The 25,146-nt window shown below is 48.0% G+C and overlaps 1 protein-coding gene across 2 annotated transcripts; it reads right to left on the bottom strand.

The window, feature by feature from the left end:
• Nucleotides 1-202: 202 nt before the first annotated feature.
• On the bottom strand, nt 203-25,146 carry SEPT6 (septin 6). Of its 2 annotated transcripts, none has more exons than XM_008947764.1 (9): nt 25,035-25,146; nt 17,893-18,088; nt 16,647-16,833; nt 16,252-16,413; nt 9,694-9,790; nt 9,267-9,435; nt 8,646-8,778; nt 7,779-7,969; nt 203-709 (listed from the first exon to the last, which is right to left on the bottom strand). In XM_008947764.1, the coding sequence occupies exons 2-9, from the start codon at nt 18,057-18,059 to the stop codon at nt 700-702; spliced, it is 1,116 nt and encodes a 371-aa protein (XP_008946012.1). In that variant the 5' UTR covers nt 18,060-18,088; nt 25,035-25,146; the 3' UTR covers nt 203-699. The 2 variants fall into 2 exon arrangements, with proteins under 2 accessions (XP_008946012.1, XP_008946011.1); XM_008947763.1 differs by lacking the exon at nt 203-709 and adding an exon at nt 2,129-2,153.

Consider the following 25,146-nt stretch of genomic DNA (forward strand, 5'->3'; position numbering starts at 1 on the left):
AGAGCGCGGGCTGGCTCCGGCTCCAGCACCCGCTCACGGGGCTGTGGATGGATGGCTAGTATGGAATCAGCTGCCTGCTAACTTTTCTAACTTCAAAGAACAAGAGGAGGTTTTGTTAGAAGAAAAAAAAGTACCACTCGACCCATGTCCACCAGCCCACAGAGCTCGTTTAATAAGGTGGTGAGACACAGGAGGACACTAATGAAAACACACATTTCTTCTTACTTTATTTCTTTGTTAAAATTAAATATTTTGTGGCTGCCAACAGAGCGAATTGCACCATGTTTGTTTCCTTTGACGCCCAACAGACAGTTTTAAAACAACAGCATATTGAAAATACTCCTTAGGCTTCACACTTCATGGAAGCCCGTGACATTTATATTATTAAAGACAGAATTAGAAAAAAAATATGCTCGTAACAGCGCTTGAAAATGTGTTCGCTACATCGTTAGTCCAAACATCACATTTCTGTTCTCTTCAAAACCCCAGGTACACAATCCGCTGCCCCGTGTCACCCTGTCTTGTCACACAGATCACAAGACGCTTCAATTTTAGATACCATGCAAGTCAGTAACAGAGCTTCTTTCCAAGACACTAACACCGAAGATTTGTTCCCCCCCTCCCCAGACATAAGACCCTTAAACTCTTCTAGAAGTGGCAGTCTTCTCCCTCAGACCCAGTGCAGCTGGCGAAGACAGATTAAAAAAAGCTACAGAGAGAGAAAAGGGGAAAAAGAGAAAAAAAACAGGAGATTAGCAAAAAAGAGAAAGACGTTCCAAAAGCAGGAAAAAAGAGATGCAACATTGAAACAGCTGACAGAGGAGAGCTGGAACCTCCTTGTGGTACCTCAGGCACTTCAAGGAAATCACACAAGTGAAAACCTTTTTTTCTTTAAAGTCTTTGAAAAGACTTCACATAACTTTAACGTTCTAATAAGGGAAATGGTTAGAGAGATCAGCCAGTGACCTGCAGTATGGTAAAAAAAAAAAGCCACATTAAATGGTTCTTTTGGCAGATAATCTAGAAATCACCAACAGACTGATACTAACTGGTTTTAGGAGCAGGCCAATATTCGACAGTAGAAGTAAACATTCAAATTATTTTAACTTGCTTAAAAAAAAAAAAAAAACAACAGAAAACAAAACAACACACCACAAAACAGTCAGACTTTTTTGGGAGATAAGATGGTATTTACGGTGAAGCAGAATACCTGAGTGAGCACACTGCAGTCAGGAGTTTTGGCTGCCCCGACTGCTGGACGCAGGGGCCAGGCTCAGGCTGAGTCACCACGTCAGGTCTGCTGCTGCTGCGAGCAGCTCGCCAGCTCCACACCTTGTGTGCACAAACAGGGAGGCTACCTCCCCATTGTCCTAGCAAAATTCTCTGCACCAGCTTGCACTAAAACCAGCATTTCTGCCACAGCGAGGTCTGAGGTGTGCTTATCTCCCAAAAAGCCAGGATTTGAAGGGGTTTTGTTGGAACTATTTGGCACCCTGGTCTCTCAGGGGAGTCAGGATGTGTGGATTCACCCACACGCAGAGAACTTGGCCTGCACACCGTGCGACTGACGGGCCAGGGCCACAGCAAGCGAGCCTGAAATGGAAGGGAGGGTTACATGCTCATCTGCAGGTAGCACGAATTAGCAAAAGGAAAAAAAAAAATAAAAGGGAAAAAAAAGAAACAGATGTCAGGAAAATGATGAGAAAAGTGTATTTTATCTCTCAGCCATGCAATACTTAAACACGGTGATGTTGTCACTTTGACGTCACCAATAAATACATGTAAACTGTGCCGTTATTTCGCCAGCAAAAGTAACTCACAGAACTTACTTCCACGTCCCTTATTTATCTGGGTGGGAAGGGAAATCCATTAATTGTAGGGGGAAAAAAAAAAAAAAAGTAGGATTTAAAGTTGCAGCATCCAAAAGCTTGTTGGGACTAATTTTACATTGTTTAATAAAAGCAACAACCACCGGTACACAGTAAAGGCAGGATCACAATGAGGACGTAGGAGAGAGCAAGGGGAACACCACGGAAAGGTCACAGCTGAAGTGCTGCCACATTTTATTAGACCCTCCGATTTAACAAGTAAATGAAGGTCCGTTCCAGCCCATTGTATTCAGGGGTAATTAGTCAGTACAGAGCCATGGGTTACTGTAAAAGAAGGGCAAAGAAAACAAAAAACAAAAGAAGTAAATGTTAACCAGAATTCACTGTCTGCTGAAGTCTTTATTTAAAAACAAAACTCATCCAGAAATACACAGGGAAGACACCTGCAGGCAAACCAGAGTTGCACTCGGCCAGAGTAAACTCCTGGCCCCAGTGAGTAAAGCACTCTGCTCTCTAGTGCAAATCTGGCAGTAAAACAAGGCTTTTGCTGAACAGAAAACATGAGAAGCAACCTGCCAGCAGCTGGACACTTCTAAACAGATGCCAAATAAAAAAAAAAATAAAGATAATATTTTTTGCATGAAAACCAGGATTTGTTGGAATCACTGAGAAGAAAGTCAAAGAAACATCATCGTCTTTCTTCAGAAACACTGGTATGTACAGCAAGGTGACCAGCTTTCCCTGAGATTGGATCCAGGATGTGCATCCAGGCCAGCACACTGAGAGGGAGACAAGGCAAGAGATCCTTCGTGACCCCTGCGGCATGCAGAGAACACTCAGCTGCAAACCGTGGATCCAAGCTGGAGAATCCCCCAAGCCTGGGGACCAGAGGTTTGGACTCAGGCCCACGCCCGGGAGGGTGTCAAGTTTTGCAACAAGTCCTCTACAATCATTTGAGTCACACGTGGCAGCACAGGGGGGTAATGTGGGGCTAGATACAGCAAATGGAAACAAGGGGAGAGGGCAGCTAGCCTCTGGAGACAGCAGGTCCCACCCCACGCAGGGGCTGCAGGCACACACCATGCAGGGGGCACACAAAGCCCAGCAGCTGGGAGGAGGGGGCACCACGGCCGCCCTGCCCGCCACTGCCCCGGGGGAAGAGCTGTGGCAAGGAGCATCTCTTGCCACTTCCACGTGGGCTGTGGATGAGTTCTTCACAAGAGCAACAGTGCCCACACCAGCCCAGGCCTTAAAACAGAACGGTGGGCACAGGAGGGGAGCAGTGAGTAAAGGTGAGCAGACAAGGCACGGGGGCATAGCTGCGTGTTAACCCAGGGTGGGGGCACTGCCTTCTGGTGTGAAGGGAAAGGCTCTACAGGAAACCCGAACTGAAAATGAAAGAAAAAGGCAGATTAATGGTTTTATGGATTAATGACAAAAACCAAAACAAGAATATAAATGTTTCCTAACACAGGCACGCACACAAAGGAATGTTGTGAAGTGTTAATAAGGTTTAATTTGATTACAAAACATGCTTTATGCAGGCACACACATGCAAACACGCACACGCTCAGCAGTGGGATGAATCCAATCTATCCTCTGAAACAATCCTTTCACAGTTCTGTGAGCTACAGGCTCATCAACTGTGACTTGTTTGTATCCTTGCAAAACAGTGGAGCCCTGCAATACTTTATGGATCAATATGGAGGGTATTTTTCTGAATCCTGGAAAAGTACCATCTATACATATTTAATTTAGCGAGGACAAATGCCCGTTGAGAAAGGCACTGTCTGCATTTGTGTGCTGGGAACAAAGCACTGCACTCCAGTCAAAGCCCGGCACACAACAGTTACGAGGGCTGCCAAGAGCAATCCAAAGCCAACACAGATCAGTAATGTTCACTCTGACTGCACTTTAGCCGTGCCTTCGTCCTCAGCACTGGAATGAACACTTATTCTTTGAGCTGAGTTCTGCACGCTCTGAGCCCGAGAAGCAGGAATTGTTCTCTGCACTGTTTCAGCGTTACCGTTGGCAGCTGAGACGTTCATTCAGCCGCACTGCAAGCTCCAGTCTGAGCCCGTGCAAGACCCGTCTGCAGCTCTGCTCTGAAGTGGAACATCCCATTGAAAGGAAATTCAAATGCCTCTCACTGCCAGCGTAACGTTTACTTGCTTTTCCATTTCCCTGGGTGGAGTTAAGAGGGGAGGAATCCTAGAATCAGCTTTTCCCGGTTTAAGGGCAAACCCGAAGTTAGTCTGTACTGTACCCTGGAGAGAATGTCAATCCCAGCTTTGTTTGCAGAGGAGGGTGGACTTGAGGGTGAGTTTTTAGGGTGTTTTATAGTTAAGTGCTGCTCTCCCTACTCTGAGAGACCTGTGCACCTGGGGTGCTGTCATCCTTGCCTTGGATAATAAGTACTGCTGCTCTGTTGAGAAGCAAAACATTCCTGTGGGAGCTTTCTTCTTCCTCTCACCAGAGAATCACCAGCAAATTAAAAAGGCTCAAATAAACACACTCAACCTAGCTGTAAGTAAACCACTGTCATTAGCAGTTTAAGTAATAACCCTAATGAAGGTGCTGCTCTCCTGCCAGGCAGGGGCATTTCTCACACAACTTTGTTTAACTGAGCCTTCATTTTACAGCAGTTGCTGGCACCTTGCACTGCAGACACTCGCTCATGGCCAGGCTTGTTAACCCTTTCCTGCAACCTTATCTGTTCCACAAGCCTGCCCTTGACTACGTGACCTTACATCCCTGCTCACATGAAGGCAGAGACACTCTGGACACAGCCACAGCAACTGGGGTTGAGTGGATTCATAGCACAACACCCCTGACAGGGCTCTGCTCCAGTAGGAACTTTCCACGTCTTGGCAAAACTCATTGGAAACTCAGGTGCTGGTCTTATGCAGGGGCAAACTGCTTTGGCAGGCTTGCTGGACACATCTGGAACACAGCCCTCTCCTACCAGTAGCCTCACCCTAACCATGGCCTGGCTGCCAGGAGTGTGGGTCTGTGTGTCTGCTATAACTGAACATCCAAGCCATGGGTGGTCAATCTGACTGTTAAAAATCTCATAAAGTCTCTCAGTCTATCTTCAGAGGCTTTACTATCTGCTAAATACTCAGCCCATTGTCTGCTGTGGTTTTGAACATTGAATTGTAACTGCCAGTATCTTCTTTAAAACCCCTCACACACACACACACACACACGCTCACACACACGGAGTACGGTGATTCTCTGGTGCTTTGGGACAAAGGAAAGCTCCAGGTTTGTCAGATTTTACTACCGTGGTTTTGGACATTGAATTGTAACTGCCAGTGTCTTCTTTAAGACCCCTCACACACACATACACACGCTCACACACATGGAGTACGGTGATTCTCTGGTGCTTTGGGACAAAGGAAAGCTACAGGTTTGTCAGATTTTACTACCTGCTAGTATGTGAAGCACGGGATAGAAACTATTCTTGCATCTACCTTCATCTGCACTGTCTCCACAAGTTAACACTACAGCTTGGAGGGGTGGGAGAGAAGGAAGAAAAAGGGAAAAGACATTGTCATGGCTAGCTGGGTTCTATCATCAGCACCACATCTCCATAGCAATTGTTGCCATAGCTTCAACACTGCCTACGTGATTAAAGAATCTAATTTATTTCTAAAGGAGATGGAATAAAGAAAACAGAGCCAACAAAGTGCTGGGAAGGTTTAAAAGGAAGATGACCTAATCTCTATTTTTCTACTTTTCATGTCCCAATACTAAGTCTCTCTTCATCTTACTTTGCAGACTATTTAAAGGCAAACTTTCTGCAACTGCCTATGTGGAGAGAGACTGGTGAGTACATATAGTAAGGGTGAAAGCAGAGGAAGACAGAGATAATACTTAGAGGTTTCTGGGCTTTTTTAGGAACTGTAACTGATCCCACTGTGAGGTCTGAATTAGTTAATGACGCTTACCAGGACAATGTGCCTCATGCACCATGCAGCCAAACAGCAGCTAACTGTAAAACAGCATATGTGTAAGAGCTAATAATGATGACAACGATGTAACAACAAAATAATAATAAAAAAAAAAAATCACGTCATGATTAGTGCAAATTACAGAGCTTGGGTTTAAAAGAGTCACCTATGAAAGGAAAAAGGGAGCGTGCTGCCAGCCACTAGTAAACAAGGTACTATTAAGCTACAGCTTGTGAAATTCATGGTTTGTTAGAGATATTTATGATCTAAATACTGAAAATAATTATTAAGGACAATTGGAGAAGTTACACAGCAAAGAAAGCAGCACCATTTCTAACACAGCTGTTTTCCTGGGGGAGGGAGAGGGCTCCTAACATCTTCCCAAGCCTCACAGAAGCCCCGAGCTATCTCTTTCATGGGGTTTTCTGTGCCTTTCCCTGTCCTTAGCTGACGAGGCTGTACCAACGCTTTTCCATTATGAACGCGCTTGGTGTCAAGGAGCTCTTCTGAGATCAGAACTGCTGCTAGGAACAAGAGTGTGACTTGGGCCACAGCGACCAATTGCTCATACTCTAGGGCATGTCATCTCCCTTTTCTGCATTCCTGACCCTTGCCGATCTCAGGGCTCTCTGCAGTCCTCAGCGTGCAGATGTCTGAGGGCTCTGAGTGTGAAAGGGCTCAGTTGTCTGCTCCTCACACAGGCCAGGCTGGGGAGAGAAGTCTGTTCCCAGTCAGTCTCAAGGTCCTCAGGATGAAAAGATACTAAAATCCTCTGAAGGTAATTCAGAAGAGCAAATCCAATCACACAGTGGAAAAAGGAACAGACAGGCGGGAGAAGGGCAGCGCTAACTGCTCATCGCAGAAGAATGTTGACACTGAAGCAGCTCCAGCTCAAAACTAAAAAGACTAAACCAGGATCTCGTTCTGGTTATTGGTTTTTTCCTCTCCTGTCTCATTGGATTCCAAGTTTAACAGTCAAGGGCTATTTTCCCTGGCAAACGCTCCTGTCAGCTCGTTGGGCCTGTGCCACACTGTTCATATGAACAGCACTTCTCCATGGGCTTCAGACTGTGCAGCACAGGGGGGACTTACTCTGGCTCTGCCCCAAGGATGTGCAGAGAGGGGACTGTGGCACTGGAAGGGAAACCAGCCCCCTGTTCATCTGCACATTGTTCATATGCTAAGGGGGCTCAGCACTCCACTTTGGGAAATGTACCACAGTGAGAAGAAAAGGAACTGCTCACTGTGAGCTGAGCTGGGAGGACAGTTTCAGCTGTAGAGCTGTTTGCTCTGGAGCAACTGCAGAGCATTAGGAGCATGGGCACTGCAGATGGCCCAGACTGCAGGACCCTGACGAGGGGCTGGATCCTGTCACACCAGTCCCTGGCACAGGGAACTCCTGCCAAAGCCATGGAGTGTCTCTCATTGTTTCTCTGGAGGGCAAAAAGCTGATTTAGAGCTGCAGCAGAGTAATAGCACCAACAAGGAGCTATGACCTGTCCCCTCGTTTTGCAGCCTTACGTTTTGCACAGCCCAGAATTCAAGACTTTTAGTCTCCCTGAATAAGCTCCACAGTATGAGCTTTTTCCCCACCTAAACAAATGAGACCCTGAGACAGGACACGCTCCTCTCTGCGGGTAGCTGGACATCCTGCTACCCACACCCTAGCCTTGGCAACCAATACTGTTCCACTTCATTAGAAGCACTGACAGACCAGGGGGGGAGCAGGGAATCTCAGGGCCTGGCAACAAGTTCATTGTCTCCCATGCTGTCAGCAAGCAATGAGGGAGGTTAGCACTGCTCCCTGCTCTGCAGCATGACAGCTAAAGGTAAAATGCTTTCAGCTACTGCTCAGCCTTACTAGGAATTAAATCTGGCTGCAAACCTTCTCCTGATAAGGACTGGCGAGGCTGGGAGAGAGATATGAACACCCAGAAAAACAGTAAAGGAGAATCATTATCAAAAAGCAAATACCACTGGGTTAGCAACTTACTTTTTTCTTTCCTTATCCCTTTTAAGAGTCTGCGATCCTCCAGCCTGCTGAGCCTGAGACTGGAGCAATTCAGCTGCTGTCTTCCTCTGTTTAAATGCATTTACTTCATCATCCAGAGACTTCTTCTTATCCTCTAGCTTCTTTTTTTCATCCTGATGTAATTTCTTCAGGCGATCAAACTTTTCATGTAGCTAGAGGGAATGGGGAGAGGTGAGAAGGACCCAGCACTACCAGATACTCTATTCACAGGAAAAGAGGAAGATGGAAGGATCCCATGAGATCAGAGCCTACAAGTCTCCTTTGGTCTGTCCATCATTTCTAGCCCCCTGAACTGATACTGTGCAGACAAAGGGCAGGGAACAGTCTCCTTCCACAACAGCTTACAGACCTGGCAGTGCTCCAGTGATGCACCATTGCAGACACTAACAGTAGAATATTGGTAGAGTATAACCATAAAAAAAAAATTTAATCCATTTCCAGGCATCTCCACCTCATTCCTCTTTAAAGGTCAGCAAATTAATGGATTTTTCACAACGCTAAGGACGTTGTATGGGTATATTTTTTATATAACAAGCTTATATCAAGGGCTGTTTCTCTCCTTGAATTTTGCCACACTGCAACTCTCCACCAGAATCAAGACTATGGCACCTTCATGGTGCCCTAAGTTGTACACTACAAGCACCGTGATCTAGTTCTGTCCTAGAGGATGAACAACTTTATGTCCCTGTGACCCCAAGTTAAAACTTCGGACTTCTTGACAAGAAAGTCCCCAGCCACACTCTGCAGAAAGTGGTTTAGCAGCAGCCACCTACTTGGGAGCAGATCTATCACCCACAACCATGCAGAGACAAGGACTGCAGTCTTCACCTCTTTTTCAGCCTCCTTCAGCTCCGCTTCTTTTTCCTTGACCCTCTGGACAAACATTTGCCTCATTGCCTCTTCCTTTTTCTGCAGTTCCCCCAGAAACTCATTTCTTTTGGCTTCATAAGTTTCTTGTAAGCTAAAAAGAAAAGTCCAGTGATATGACTAGGAAAACTTTGCTTCCCCTGAGCCTCTGAAATCAGGCCCTCACCATGAACACTGCTTACCCCACAGCACATTTGCTACTCACTCACCCACGTGTGCCCAAGGTCATCGTTACCCAGCTGTTTCTGGGGTCTGTAAACTATTGCACTTTTCTGCATGTTGAATGCTGGGCAATTCAAAGAGGCCAGCTGGCAACAAACACTAGTTCAGAGGGACACTACTGTATCTCTGCAGCACAGACATTTCTACTCCTTTACTTGCAGTTCCACAGCCAATCCTGCACACCTCCTTTGTGTTTTCACCTCCTCTCACCCAGCCAGCACCTTTGCTGAGGTGTGGATTTATCTGACCTGGCAGGTTTTCTTGCTGCATTGGTTCTTTACATGCTCTCTCAAGGACATGCACACACACAGAGCACATCCAACGACAGCCCTCTGGAGCTGTCTCCTCCAGGGTTCCCACCTGAAGGGCTTGCTGTCTGGATCAGTGTCCTTGAAGCCCATCTCTTCCAGCTTACACCGCCGGTACAGCTCGTAGTGGCGCGTGTGGGTCTGCTCACGGAGGTCCTCCATGTTCACACGGATCAGCATCTCCCGCAGCTTCACGAAGTCACAGTGAGCTTCATTCTCCACTGCAAGACAGCAAGATAAGAGTAAGATGTGGGCAGAAACAAAGGTCTCTTCCGACATTCCCCACCTGTCTAGTCCTCCAGCGTTTTTAACAACCTTTCTGTCACCATAGGCCTGATAAGGATTATTATCCTTTAACAAAGGGTAATTCCCAGGAAGATGCTAAAGTCCAGCAGGCCCTTGCTCCTCTTACTAGAGCCCACTGCTTCCTGGCAGAAGCGTCACCAGTCATGCCATGAAAATCCCAGAGCTCAACTCACCCTGCACTGTGCCCCAGGGGTACTGACGAGCTTTCATCATTTTGTTTCCTATTTTCAGCTCCTCCGTGCTCCCGATCACTGCAAATGGCAGGTGGGCCTGGAACACATGCAAGGGTACCCACGTTAGTCCCTCTCCACCCTGGCTGTCTCACAGCACACACAGATTAGCACAGCCACCGAGCAAGACAGTCATTGTGCACACGCCAGTCTCAGGGAGTTCTAGTCACTGGCCACTAGCCCAAGACAAGCAGGGAGAAGGGAGGGTCCTTTTTGGAAACCTTGTTAGTGCTATCACTCTATGTCCTCTACCTGGCTGCTCCTCCCAGCCACAGGGTCCCAGGTGAGGTGAGCCAGTGCAAGGCTAGGACCAGAAGGGCAGCTGGAACCCCGTGCTGCGTGGCTCTGCCTGCGGCGCTGTCCCAGGGCCTTGCCGTGGCTGAGGAGAACATCTGCACAAGCACAGAAGCAGTAAGAGGTCTTGGTGCCTTCTTCATTTTATCCCCCCACCTCAGCTCACACTGGAACACGTGACAACTCACTCTATGGGATCGTGAGGTCCAAGTCCCTCCTTCACCCCCAGAGTAACAGCTCTTTCTTCCCCGCTTGCTTTGGCCCCGGTGAGGAAGGGCTGAGATGTCCCTGCACCAGGTCGGCCTCCACATCCACATGTGCCCCGACGTCTGCCCCAGGCAATGCTGGGAAGGACTCTGCAATCCCTGGGGCTGTGCTAAGCCTGCCCCACGCTAACACTCCACAGTCCCTCACACTTCCTGTGGCTGTGCTGGGGCTCACCCTCAGCACCTCGTCTCTGAAATCATATCATAGAATCATAGAGTGGTTTGGGTTGGAAGAGACCTTAAAGAGCATCTCGTTCCAACCCCCCTGTCATGGGCAGGGACACTTTGCACTAGACCAGGTTGCTCAAAGCCCCATCCAACCTGGCCTTGAACACTTCTAGGGATGGGGCATCCACAATGTCCCTGGGCAACCTGTTCCAGTCTCTCACAACCCTCAACAGTAAATTTCTTCCTTTTATCTAATCTATATCTACCCTCTTTCAGTTTCAGGGTATGTTCCAGACCCCTGATCATCTTCGTGGCCCTCCTCTGGACTTGGTCTAACAGGTTCATGGCTTTTTTCCTAACCTGAGCCCTGGCTGCGTGGACAATTTCTCTGTATTGCTCCCAGGCTACCTGTCCTTGCTTCCACTCTCTGTAGGCTTCCTTTTTTGTGTCCAGGTTTGTCCAGGAGCTCGTTGTTCATCCACACAGGCCTCCTGCCATTTTTGCCTGACTTTCTTTTTGTTGGGCTGCATCGCTCCTGAGCTTGGAGGAGGTGATCCTTGAATTTGACCAGATTTTTTGGGCCCCTCTTCTCTCCAGGGCTTTATCCCACAGTACTCTATCAAGCAGATCCCTGAAGAGGCCAAAGTCTGCTCTCCCAGGTCCAAGGTAGTGAGCCTGCTGTGCACCCTCCTTGTTGCCATAAGGATCTTGAACTCCACCGTTTCGTGGCCACTGCAGCCAAGGCTGCCCTTAAGCTTCACATTTCCCACCAGCCCCTTCTTGTTGATCAGAACAAGGTCAGGCACTGCACCTCTCCTCGCTGGCTCCCCTATCACCCAGAGAAGGAAGTTACCATCAATGCCTTCCTGCAGCAGTCCGTTATCAAAACAGGTTCTGAGAAACCCAAAGGCATGTCAATGGCTTTATAAAATCCTCATGATGGTGATGCTACATGTAGCCACTGCTAGATGGCTGCATAGCTAGAGGACAAAGGAGGCCAAATCCAAGGATCACACCCATGAGGAGGGATCCTGGGGACAGCAGAGCTGCAGTTCTAGCTCAGTTGTGCCTTGTTACACTCTTCAAGCCAAGACACACACTCCACAGAGTACAGCTGTTACAAGTGCCTGAAGGCTGACTAAGAACAGGAGGGATTTGCTTTTCAAAAACTCAGAAATAAAATATAGTCACCTTCTTAGTAAAGAAGATACCTTTTGCCTTCTGCATAGAGACTATAAGAATTGCCCAGAGCAAGCTTAACAGAGTTGGAAGAGAAACAGTCTTGACACCCCTCTAGGCTCAGAAGATCTCACCTTCCACTCTCCTCACTGCCCAAACTCAGGCAGCCAGGCAAACCCCCCAGACACTGCTATCAAATTTGGCTGCTCTTATCTGTTGTGCAATAAGTGAAATCTCTCCCCACCTCCACTTGCTCCTGTGAGCTATACTGCATTCTGCCAAGCTGCAAAGAAGTCAAGTGCAAGGTTTCAGTACTTAAAAATAAAGCTGCACCCACCCCCTTCTGCTGAGTTTTGTGCAGTGACATTTGTTAGCTAGAACTTTTAAAGTGTGCTGAATTCTGGGCAATTAAAAGGGCTCCTGGAAGCCAACTGGATGTTGATCAGTGACCCTGGCTTGCTCTCAAGAGCAGGTAGTGAAGTTTTAATTCCACAAGTTATCTGAAAGCTTGGACAAATTCATGATGGCTGGTACAGCCCCAAGATTTCAGAGATGGTATTTTGTGTTTTTAGAGGGTGGGTCATACAGTCAAACTGAAATACAGCAGAACCATCTGCAAGCACTTACAACAACAGACTCTTCAGCTCTTATTCACCTGCCTCCCAGCTCTGGTGTGAACATGTGCAGAGTAAGTGGGGCTGGTGGCCAGTCTGATGGGGCCACTCTGAGCCACGCAGGGGCTCTGTGCACTGGGGCTTCCAGAGGCACTCCACACCAAGTTAGCTTTGCCAGCACACTGACATGCCAGTGCCTGGAGGGACAGAGGCCAGCATGGGGCTGTGCCTGCTCTGTGCAGGTGGGCTCCCTGCAGGAGAAGCCAAGTAGCAGGAGAAGGGAAGCAGTCTCCCGGTTGAAGGAACTTGATTTTCAGCAGGGGGCTGTCTAATCACAAAGGGCAGGAGACAGGAAACACTGGTGGGGAAGAAAACAAAGCTGTCCACTGAACAGCCTCCACAGCACAGCACGAGGAAAACACCCCTAGCCAGCTTTCAAAGGAATAGTTCACCACCTCATTTCTCCAAGCTGTAGTTTTTCCTGCCTTCAAGACAGACCACACACCAGCAGCAGCACCATCCACAAATGCTTCTGCACATGGGGTCAAGAAGAATCATCAGGGGTCCCTGTGGAGCAGGGAGGAACCAAAGACATCACACTGTGAGGACATGCTGGCTCCTGCCAGGCACTGGGTGGACTGCTCACCTACTGCAGCTCGGGCTCCTTGCCACAAGATGCACTGGGAGCTGGTCTGTACCTGGGTCCAACTGCCAGAAACTCCGCAACACCCTGGGCATTAAACCCCACAGAGGCTGCAGCCTCCTCTGCAGTCTACACAGCACTGCTTCCAGAGGAAACTGCAGCTGTGTGGCACCTGAAGTTTCAGGCCAGCCACTCCCCTTCCCAGACACGAGATTAGGCAAATGTTTGCTGGTGGCAATGTGCTCCTCACCAGTGACCCTCTCCTCCACAGCCCACTGGAGCTGCCCACTTCTCTCCTCTGCCCGTCCTGCTGCTTCTTGGTGAGAGCTTCCACACCTCCCTCTTGGCATCTTCAGACTGTCCATGAGGAGCATCCCACAGTCAGCTTCTTCCACAGCTGCTAAAGCTGTTCAGTTGCTTCATATCCAGGTCTCCAGGAGAGTGAAGTAAGAGGATTTCCAAGGGACAAAGCAATGGGAGCAAGAGGAGCCACCTCAGACAGTGGCAGAAACACCATGGTATGGCCACATAGGCACAGCCTGGACCTCAGCTGACCATGGGCCTAGTTACCCACAACTGCAGTCACTTCCTCCACTGGTACCAACTGTTTGGCTGCTGTCTTTGCCAGGGAGAAAGAGCTGGTGATTTCCTTCTCCCACCAGCAAGTGAGTTCCAGGTCCCACAACATGGGACAGCTCATGTAGCTGCATGTGGTTTCATTGAACTAACAGGTACAGGAAGAATATTTTCTTCAGTTGGACTAATTAATTCAAAATGGAAAAGCCAATAGGGAGCTGAAAGAATAGGAGAGCTTGGTTTTCTTACTTCATCCAAGAATAAAATCCAGGTGGGTAGAGACCTAATGAATTTTGGACAGTGCTTTCTCTGAACTTGTCAAGCCATTGACACCCCTTTGGGTTTCTCAGAACTTTTTAGGATTCTCAAAAAGAGTGAATCATTTTCAAGGAAAATCAAGCGTCTCGTTCTGAAGATTTGTTTAATCTGATTTTTCTCTAAATACCCAGCTTGATGCCTTTGTTCATGGTTAAATACTTTAGTTTCTGATCATGATGGCACAGATTTTAAATCCTTCAGTTAATCAATTCCTGCCAGATCAGAGAATATTTTCTCTGTTTAGTAAGCCAATTTGGAATGCAAAATACTCTGTAAAAAAATTTTTGAAGCATCCAGCAGAAGTGGATGCCATAAAGTAAAATGCATATGAAGTAGTGACTTTGCATGTTTTGAAGTCTAATTTTACTTTTCATCCAAAAACCAACTAATGCAGGTTATAAGCAAAACGTTAAGTAATCAAAAGACCAGTCTCCATTTTCTCTGTAATTAAAAAAGATAAAAAAAAAAACAACTGATCCAGAGAAAGTTGCTGGTTAGCAAGAAGCACTACTTAAGCATTGATAACCTTTTAAAGATGTTGATCTGTAACAGGCAAAGACAATGAAGTTTTCTCCAGAGAAGTACAAACACAAAGGTTAAGGCAACTAATTTAAATCAAAGTTTCTTATTTCTCAATTTTAAACATGACCAAAATTGACAATTTAAGTGACAAACCTAAATCAACCCACCCTGTCTCATTAATGGTCCTCCTACAAGCTCATCTCCTGACCTGAAGCACAAGAAGATTTTACGTCGCTAGTAAAATCAGTATTTGGGCACAAGTTTTCCAGGTCTGCAAAACTGCCTTGATCAGTTTCAGACTGTGGCCTGCTTAGTCCCCATAAACCTGGTAATCATGATTTATATCAGTTTAATGGAGGATTTAAAGAGTCGATCTCTCTGTGCAGCAGCTGATGTAACACAGGATGTCTACAACAGCAATTCCCTCCCAGGAGACGTGTAAATGCCTGAAAGAAGGATGAGCAGAGGGAGATGTGTAAATGGCTGAAAGGAAGGATGAGCAGAGGTTCACCTCTGCCCTCAGAAGGGCCCAGGGGAGACAACTTCTCCCTTGCCCTCACACCTCTGGCTCCTTGAGGACAGAGCGATGCTGCACCTTTGCTTCCAGGACCACCCGTATTCCTACGCAGCGAGAGCACCAAGCCCTGAGAAAGATGCCACCACAAAGGGACTCTGAGCAGGAAACCACTACTGACAGCTCTTACCTTAGGACAAACACCTCGATTCTTTCAGGCCTCTCCACAACACCCTACAACTACTAATATTAGATCAAAAGACAACAAAAAAGCAGAACAGTTAAACCTGCATTTTATCGACAATACTTCCCCCACTGGCTTTCCTGTAAAAAGCCTTCTGGAAAATGGGAGCATGGTCAGGACGAGCTGCCAGTGGGGCAAGGGACAGCACACTCCATCTTCAGGGAGCCACAGCCAGGCACCCACCATGCTGGGACTGCCAGAGCCAGAATGAACACCTGCAGGCACCTCAAGACACGTTTGGGCCAAGTCACGCAGTGTTTTTCACATTGCTGGTTAAGCTGTGTAACTCCTTGCCTTAAGACCCTGGAAGTTCACTGGTGGGGGACAGAAATCTAGAGAAAGCCTGTAGCTGAATGGCATTAGACACTGGGGAAGTATCTGGGGGAAGTGAAGCATTGTACATTTTCCTTCTCTTCTTATATGCTTCAAAAATGACCAAAAGCAGATGTTTGGGGAAGAGAGGGGCCTCTGGTCTCACCCCTGTGTTTTATTTCTCACATCAGCACTTGGATGTAGCTCCAGAAAAGCCACTGCTCTAAACAGCCCCATTGTATCCCCTGTCCACCCACTCTGGCCAACAGCACCAAACCAGATCAAGGACATAAGTAACTGCATCAGTCATAAAACAGCAACTCAGTGCAGGCAGGAGTCCTAGAGCTGGCCAGGTGAAGGGGCCCTATTGTAAGGACAGCCACAGGAAGGGCTTTGCAGGAAACACCAGCCCAGGAAAGAACTGTTTGGTGCCAAAAATGCAGGGTGAGGAGCAGAGACGTGCATGCCTGTAGAGAGCCTGCCCCTCTAAGCAGACAGGTAATACCTACCTGATCAGTTCATCACTCAGGACTGCCCTCACCCTGCACAGCCAGGCTTCACCACCTGCCTGATTTCCTACATGTCTCTCAGCAGATAGGCATTAGGAAAAGGAAAGGGTTAAAAATAGTCTCTTTTCTGACTAGAGCAGCCCACCAGAAAGGCAGTAGCCCAGCACAAGGCTCTGCTAGCCTAGGATGACACTACAAGGATAGGATCCCTGTGTAAACCTCTAGTTTTAAGACAAAAACAAAAGGTAAAGTGGATTCAAGCAGCACTCCAGTATGGGCCACCAAGCCCTGCAGTGACAAAGCTGTTCTGGGAGAGGAGGAAGCACCAAGTAAGTCACTTACATTCATTGTCCCGTTTATCTCCGCCACCGATTCGTCGTCTGTTGGGAACTGGTAGATCTGAACCCCGTTACTGACCAGTTCACTTGTGATTTTGATTTTAAATTTGGTCAGCTCACTCTTGGAAATGGCATCAGATTTGGCAATGATGGGAATGATGTTCACCTAGAAAGGAACAGAGCTGTAAGAAGCTGCTTTGCTCTGGGGAGTTTTTCCAAGTCTGCAATACAACTTAAAAAACTTAAAAGTGCTCACTAGATCTACAGGACCTGTGTCCCAACCCAGTCATCTCCACCAGCACAAGAGCTATTCAAGGTGGGGAGATGTGCTCTGGAAAAGCAGCAGCCTTCTCGCTGTGCACAGGATGAACCTGCCCAGTAAGAGTTACACGTGCCTACCTTGCTGTCAAGTTTCTTCATGGTCACCAGGTCCAGGGATTTCAGCGAGTGGCCTGTTGGAGCAATGAAGTATAAGCACGCGTGGATCCGGGTGTCATGGTAGTTGTGCAAGACCCTTTTTATCTTCAGTTCCTCTTGCAAGTAGGCTTCAAACTGAGCATCAATAAACTCAACAATGGGCTTATAGCTTTGGTGAAGAAAAAAAAAGTTACACATCTCAGAGTCAGAGGTAAACAGAGAGTGCTCCCTTGCCTGCTTTTAACAAGCTGCTTGTTTGATTTCACTTCCCAAGATTGATTCCCTCAATCTCCCTCCCCAGCCACAAGCAACTTTAAAGTTGCACTACTGACAAGGAGATGTTGTCCCACATCATACTCTAGCAACCTGTTTGACAAAACACAGTACTGGAGATCCAGCAGAGGACAGGAGACACATTACCCTTCCAGGGAAAGTGAACTGCAAGGGTGAGAGACCTTGAAAGAGAAGGATAACGATGATTCATTGGCAGCAGAGTGGAACCCCTGCTTGCACTCAGGGAGCAAATGTCTCACTGCTCCCACAGCCCCGAGTCCTGCAGGTGGAAGACACATCTCCATTCAACACTACCTTGGCCCAGTGAAATACAGAGCCTGCCAGAATCACCTTGTAAAGGATATCAGTGCATCTTAAAACTGAAAAGAAAATCTAACAGACCCAGGACAAAGGAAATCCCACCTGCAGTGCCTCTGTGAAGATGCACCTTGGAGACAGTCTGGTGGAACTGCACACCCCTTAACCAGCAGGCTCCAGTGTGAGCTGCCAGAGATCCCTCCCCAGGGTGTCCCACTGCACACGGGCCATGCGTCCCATGGTGACACAGAAGAGCCCTGCCAGACGTGGCTGTAAAGCCAAGTGGTCACCAGACCACACTCGTGGTTTGGTGGCTGCTTGTGGTCAACACAGCACAAGGAAACAAGGGCAGATGCTCTCTGCTCTCCCAACCAGATAAATTTGGGCAGAAAGCTGCCAGCTTGGCAGGTACTGCTCTGACAGCATGAGAAAAGCTGCTTTGGTAGCTGAAGCAGTGCTGACACACCACAGCCTCTGTCCTCTCTTCTACCTGTCCCATCCCAAAGAGATGACAAGGACAACACATAAGAAGGAAGGAGGAAAATTTTGCAGTGTAGGCTGGCCCAAGTAGGGCACAGGGAGAGATGCTGCATGAAAAATACAGGTCACGATACAGCCTCTCTCCCCCTTCACTCACCTGTCCTCTTTGTTGATCTGATCCCCAAAGCCCACTGTGCTCACAATAGTCAGTTTGAGGTTGACATTGCTCTCCTGCAGGTCATAGGTATTGGATTTCAGCTGAACCCCAGGCTGTGAGTGAGATGCTGGGTCACCTTCAAACTTGGTGTTGAAAAGTGTGTCCATGAGGGTGGACTTACCGAGGCCAGTTTCCCCTGTTGGAGAAAAAAAAAACAGTCAAAATGTTCTGTTGAATATTAATAGGGCTTGGCCTTGCAGCTTCCAAACATTAACAGGGGTGAAATTGTAGCAGATGAAAGCAGATGTCATGCTCCAACGGGATCATCTGGCAAGCAGAAAGCCATGTACAATGGGAGGTCTGTATTCTGGGCAAATTACATTTCACAGTCTAATGGCCATTAATCTCATTAGAAAATAGAGATGAAAAGAGTGATGTGAAAAGGCAAAGGGGAAAGCATCGTTCAGATCCTGCACAAACCCACAACTACACTACAGAAGATGTTGTTTTCATTAAAAAGTGGGAGGGGGAATGGGGCTCGTTGCCATTTCCAGAAAAAGATGCTCCAGATCAGTATCTAATAAGCAGCCACAAAAATAACCTCCTTCTGTGCAGAAGCACTGAGAGCTGGTTCCAGTCCTGCAGCAAGCTGTGCAGTTGGTTTCTTGTGCCCACAAGAGACTGAGCTGGGGGATCAGCCTTCTACATGGGGAGGGGTCACTCTCTGTAATCTCTGGTTTCCATACCTTAGGGGCTACGCAGGCTATACAATACTTCAAAACCTGCTTCCAAAAGTTCTGCAGCACTGAACTGCTATTTGAACTCCATCTATCAAGAGGGAACTATTTCCTTATCTGGAAGGAAAAGAAAAATCTAAGAGACTAGTCTTAAACTTGTTTTAGATACATCCCAGGAAGAACAAAACAAATCCCCCCGTGCACTTGTTCCCCAGGGCAACCTCTCCTACCACACTGACAAGGGAGCCAGCTTTCTGAGCTCACAGGATCTGGCTCGGTGCTAAACCCATGAGCAGTCTCATTTGCTGCCCTGTGAGGGCTGTTGGGTTTTGGGGAAACAGCGATTTCTGAGCTGCCCTGCTGGCTTCTGCTGGAGCTTCAGGAGCCAGCCGAACCCCACCCACCGCAGAGGCTGCTCCTCCAGCCTGTGTGGGACCTCAGGGAGACTGTGTCTGGCTGAAGCAGCCTTCCCCTCCCTCCCCCAGCCCTCAGCTCCCAGCCAAGACAACTTCATCATTTCCCTACTTTGCTCAGAAGAAAAGAGCTTCTTATTTTTCTAGGTTTAGAGCTCTCCAACAGATCCAAACTTGCTTGAAATGACCAATTCAACAAGGGAAAACTCCTCCCCATCCTCCCCCATCCAAATCTCTAAGCCTCACCCCTACAAGCAAGCAAATTCCTCACTCTTGGCCCCAGAATGGACTTCTCTCACTCAAGACTGAAGTACAGGACAGGCAGAGCAAACATTCACTGCTCTGGGAACTGAGCGGTCTCTGATTGCCAGGATCATTTATTGAGTACCTTTCCAGAAGTGGCAAGATTCATTGACATTTCAAAGTCAAGGTACACCTTGAGCTGCAGAGCTGCCTGGGAGCCAGCTACGACCTTGTGCTCCATCACCAGCTGATGCCAGCTACAGCCACAACAGCCACAAGTCCAGCTGCTCTTCCCACCGGTCTCAAAGGGGGACTCAGCCCCAGGAGCTGGTGTTGCTGCCATCCCTTGTGCTACGTCTGTGCATCATCTGTACCTACAACCCCACCAGCTGGGGTTGTAGGAAGAGAGGGGGACCCAGCAAAGCACAAGGTTATCTCCATGACGGGATGAACGAGCTGGAGCACCCAGAAGGCTCATGGCTGGTCACAGCAAGCCCTTCATTGACTTAGAATCTCATAGCCTGGGCTTTTGGGGTACCATTTGCCCTAACTGGAGAAGCAGGTGCACAAAGCACATCAGACCAGAGCACCACCATTGTTCGGACAGGGGTTTTGAGAGTTAACAGCAGACAGCCTCCATGATCCACCAGGCTCTTCTCAGGGATTCCAGGAAAACAGCAGCAAAAAAAAACACAAAAACCTAAACAGCCTGGGAAGGCTGCAGCATTTCCAGGGCCCCTGCCAAGGGATGGGTGGGACAGAGCAGGGAGCTGGCTGCTTGCCTGTGAGTGCCAGGTTCCCTGACGGAGTGTCTCAGGAGAGGAGCTCTTCAGCATCACGCACATGCCAGCCTGCAAAGCCTCCTCCCGTGCTGCTGCCCCACATCCTCTGGCTTGGAGAACCCTGGAGCAGGGCCAGATCCAGCAGCGTGTGCCCTGAGCCTGCAGGGCTGTGGGACAGGTGACAGCAGCAGTGACCAGGGCAGGGAACTGCTCTCTGCAGTGCACACACAAGGTCGTGTGTCAGTCTCGCAGGCTTCCGGGCAGACAAACCAGCCTGAAAGACAGCCCATGTTTCTGCCTCCCCCCTTCCTTATGCTGCAAGGTGGTTATGTGAGGCCAAGACTATTGTTTAATGCATCCTGAACGCGTTAATCATTGCCTTCTTTAAACCAGTCCAATGTGTTGTTTCCAGCAGGAGGGACTAGCTGTCAGAGGGGCCAGGAGAAGTGCCTAAGGGATGCAGGCAAGAGAGAAGATGCTTTTATACTCCACCTCATGGCAGCTACACAGGGACAGCAAAGACAAGTTTGAATTCACACTCTGAGGTCTTCCTTTGGGAAGGGGAGGACCTGAACTGGTAAGGCATTTTTCTATAGGTGGCAGCTGCCTATTGAAACATCTACAGCTTTGTCTTTAAAATACAAAACAGCCAGTCACCAACATGGTTTTTCAGCCATGAAGTCCACACGGCACAAATGACAGCCAGCCAGCAGATACACCCATCCCCACACTGTGCAACCCCATCAGCATGGCAAAACATTAAAGCCTGCCAGGGCAGAGGAGGATGGAGGAGACAGGCCAGATTGTCTCACCTAAAAGAAACACAATGTCAATGCTGACAGAGTGACACAGGACAGCAGAAGATTGAAGAGGGTACTAAAGTGCTTTGCTGTGTTAAACATGACCAGAGCTAGGGAGCAGTGCTACTTTAAAGGGCAAAATGACAGCAGAGAGGATTTCTGAATCTCCTGGGAGCTTCTGCCTCACACAGAGGCAACTTTCTGCTGACTGGAAGAAGTGAATGGTGCCAACTGCTTCTTGTAAGGACAGAAGCCCAGATGGAACAGATGGCCTGATGAAAAGGACAAGTAGTCTGTGCTCTATCCAGCCAGCAGTGCTGGAATCTTCCCCAAAAAGCAGAACCGATGAATGGGGATGAGGGGAGGCAGAACCACTGGGGGAAAGCAGCACTGTATGCAAACCAAGAGAGGTGGCCCTGGCAGAGGATTATTTCCTGCTGTCAGGCTGACAGGCACACGTGTGACCTGATCCCCGCAACTGTGCTAAGGATTATGGAACTCAGCAGTGGTCTGCCCTCCCGCAGCACTGGGAGGGCAGGGCAGGGAGGGTGACCTTCACTGTCAGAGTTCTGCACCAGGAAGCCCCGACAGCTACTGAAAAGCTGTAGTGTTGTGCCTGTCATCGCGGGATGGGGTTTTGCTGGCAACACCTGGGCCTCCCAACACCAGCTACTCTGGGTGAGGTGGTGATGAGGTGAGCTGCTACCATATCTGCCTCTGACACTGGTCAGCTGCTCAGGTGGAGGAGCAGAAGAAGCTGTGCCCACAGCAAATGCTCCTGCCTTTGGGAAGCCCCCAGCTTCCCACACCAAATCAGGTATCTTTGTGCTGAACACACCTTCATAGCTTCTTCCTTCCACAGAAACTGCAGCATCCTAAGCACCCCGCAGCAGTAAGCTGAATGACACACCACAAAAGCTGTACCCTCCTTTTTTGTGCCGGGCAATTGAGTTTGCTTCTCCCTAGTATGTGCTAAGTGAAACAACAAACAACTGCTTGCTGGCCCACTTCTCCACATCACTCAGGATTTAAGAGGCCCCAGTTATATCCTCCTCAATCGACTCTGTGGGAACTCAAGAGGAGCCCCTGGAGTATCTCCCTGTTCAAAGGCATGAGGCAGCTTTCAGAAGAGCACCCTTTCACAAGAAAGCAACACCTGTCCTCCACAAGATTAACAACCATGTCTCCAGATATCAAATAATTCAATCTTCAAGAAAGCATACATGGGTGCACAGCCCTTTCATGTGAGGAAATGGGAGCTAATCCAATGTAGCAGGTTTGTTGAGACAAGCCCTGAGGCAGCTCAGCCTGATAAGGCCATCTCTCACAGAGAGAGGAGAAAACATTTCTTTTCATCTGACAGGCCTATGGAGAAGCTGCACGGTTCATCCATCACAAGGCAAAGGCTGGGCTCTGGGGCAAGAGGAGCAACGGGGGCTCTCAAAAGAAGCTGAAGCACCTCAAAGGGCTACCCAGCTCCCAGCCACTGCTCTCCACCCCAGGGGACCAGCAGTGAGTGGCAGGAGAGGGCCGAGGAGACTGATGCTTTTCGGTTGGAGAAGACCGGTTCTCTCCTCAGCTGGTTGCACCAGTGACCACAAAACCAACCACTGGGCAACTCCCAGGCTGTGCAGCTCATCAGTCCACAGAAAGGTGCCTGCTGGAGACCAGAGAGCAGCTCTGCTCGAGGAAACCTGTGCACACCCCTCCCCAGCTGGGGAGAGCTCCCACGCACCAAGAGGCTCACTCATTTGGAAGAAGCCTCAAGCTGTTGTGGTAGAGCCCCTGAGAAAAGGGAAGGTATTTCTGCCACAAAAATACCTGTTTCTCATTGCACTGAGTAGGCTGGTTAGAACAAAGCCTCTGCAAATCCTGGGAGAGAGGAAGGGAGAAACTCCTGCTTACAATGGGATGCTAGTCTAGTGCAGCTATATTCTACCCTGGCCAAAACTGAGAAAGTTTACATTAAAAAATGTCAGCTTACTTCTCCTCTTTTTTTTCCTCCATCTCACCAAGAAACAGTCGGCACAGAAGGTCTCAGCCACTAAATACTTCTCCAGCCTTTGCACTGAACCAAGAGGCAACTAACATTTTACCACGGAAACTTTAGGAAGAAAATAGCTGTGCTGAGGAATAAATTGTCAGGGAAACCATCTGCAACCCCTGACTTCTTATGAGAGGTTTGCTCATTTATTCTATCTTTGGCTCTAGTCTCAAAGGGGAGACAGCTTCCAGCATGAGAAGAGCTAAAAACTGCTCCACTCTGGACGTGCTGCTGAGAGCCATTCCTGAAGCTTTCCTTGGCTCCTCCACCAAGAGCTGGAGGAATCGGTGGCTCAGGTCCAGTACGGCGCAGAGCAAAACCCTCACTGGAATTTTCCTCCAACAGATGCCACACAGAGCTGAAAAATGGGGGGCAATTAAATGGCTTTCTCTCATACTTAGTGGCTTGACTATGGGATCACTTAATCTATTTGTTGTTTGGTTAGCACCAGTCCTCATTTGTTCCCTGCTCTTTCAATTTTTCACCCCAAACTTCTGCAGTACAATTGAAATCCAACAGAACACGTGACAGAGAAATTTCTGGGACTTTTTGTTTTCTTTCCACAGAATGCTTAAGAGCTTAACTTTGTTACCACAAGTTAACAGAGGCACCAGACAACTCTTAAAAACATTTGAAAGCTTGACCTCCTCAAATTTTTCTGTACAATTTCTTCATTTGGAGACTGACCATGTCTGTGTTACTACTGTACATGAACGACTGCCGTTAATAACTAATGCCCATTGATCTCAGTGAGCCCTTGTCGTTCAGATCAACACGTGATTAATGCATGCTGTCCTCCAAAGAGGAAAGCACAGGCATTCAACTCCTCTCCACACATCAAATGAACATATAACCACAGGAGGCATCCACTACTACACCCACAGCTTGTAACCACAGCAGCTCAATAAGTGCGATAGGAAATACTTTAAGACTTCAGTCTTTGGGGCAAGAGCTTCACTAGGTCACATCACATCCACGTACTGTGGGAATCAGCTAGCAACTCAGCCTGACAGTGACCTCCACTTGTCAGCAAGGTTTATCATCTCACAAGGAAGCCATTGTCAGGCAAAGTTTTCCTCTCAGCTCCATTGAACAGGGCTCAGCTCCCCTCTCTTCCATCTACTCCTCTTGTCACAGACTTAACCCTGTCCTGGGCAAACACTAGATCCATACCATGAGCTGGATCTCTCATGGGAGGGGACAAACAACCTTTGTTGAGGTTCAGAGCTGACCACCAGCTGAGTCCCCAGAAGGTACCCACAGCTGCAGCTCTGCCCTCTGTCTTTCCAGGCACTGCTGGGAGCATCAGCAAACAGGGCTTACTCCAAGCAGCCGTGGCCATACAATAACCTCCTCCTCCCAGAGGCAAGGCACTGGCATCAGTAAACCAAACTAACTGTCCTATCAGATAATTATTAATTTGGTTTTATTAACTTTCTTATCCACCTGACCAAACTACTGTACCAAAGCCATACAAGTTTTTACTTCTGTTACCTAGGAGTGCCTCTGAGGAGGGACCATTTGGGATCCTAACCCTGGGGAAGACCTATGAGACAGGCAGATGCTGGAGGGACAGACACCAAGCCCTACTCCAGTGCCAGGCCCCAGCTGAGATCCACACCACATGGCAGCTTGGATAATCGTCTGAGCAGCTAAGGCTTGGCCAGACATTATTTTAATTCAAGTATGCACAGAAGGGAGGAGGAGAAAAAAAAAAACCTACTCTTTTGGTGATTTAAGAGGAACATGACTTGTATTTTGTTAAAATAATTATAATAATAATTCAATACTTAACTAAATAAGACCTCAGAACAAATTTTTCTGGCATGAGTACCTATTTTCTTTTAAAATCGTAACATTGAAACATGCTAGGAAAATAAAGATCATTACAAAAGCCTGGGATTTCAGGCATTTTATTTCTGTGGTTCACTGCTTGGTAGAAAGCCCTACTGCATAACCCCAACAGGGATTTCCCAGGGCATCAGTAAATCCTGTTACTGAAAAAAGAACTATTGGGGAAATTTAAATCAAAGTTACATTATTAATGCTGTCACCGACAAGCTACACCCAGCTGCAGAGAAAACCTTTTCAGCCAGAAAACTTTCCAAAATGGAAATACTCACCCACACACAGGATGTTGAAACAAAACCCATGATTAACTGACTTATTAACCAGCTGGTCAGGCAAACTGTCAAATCCTACATGCCCGGAAAGTGGGACAGTACGACAGCCTTC

Source organism: Merops nubicus, unplaced genomic scaffold (assembly GCF_000691845.1).
Source record: "Merops nubicus isolate BGI_N331 unplaced genomic scaffold, ASM69184v1 scaffold20989, whole genome shotgun sequence".
Lineage (NCBI taxonomy): Eukaryota > Metazoa > Chordata > Aves > Coraciiformes > Meropidae > Merops > Merops nubicus.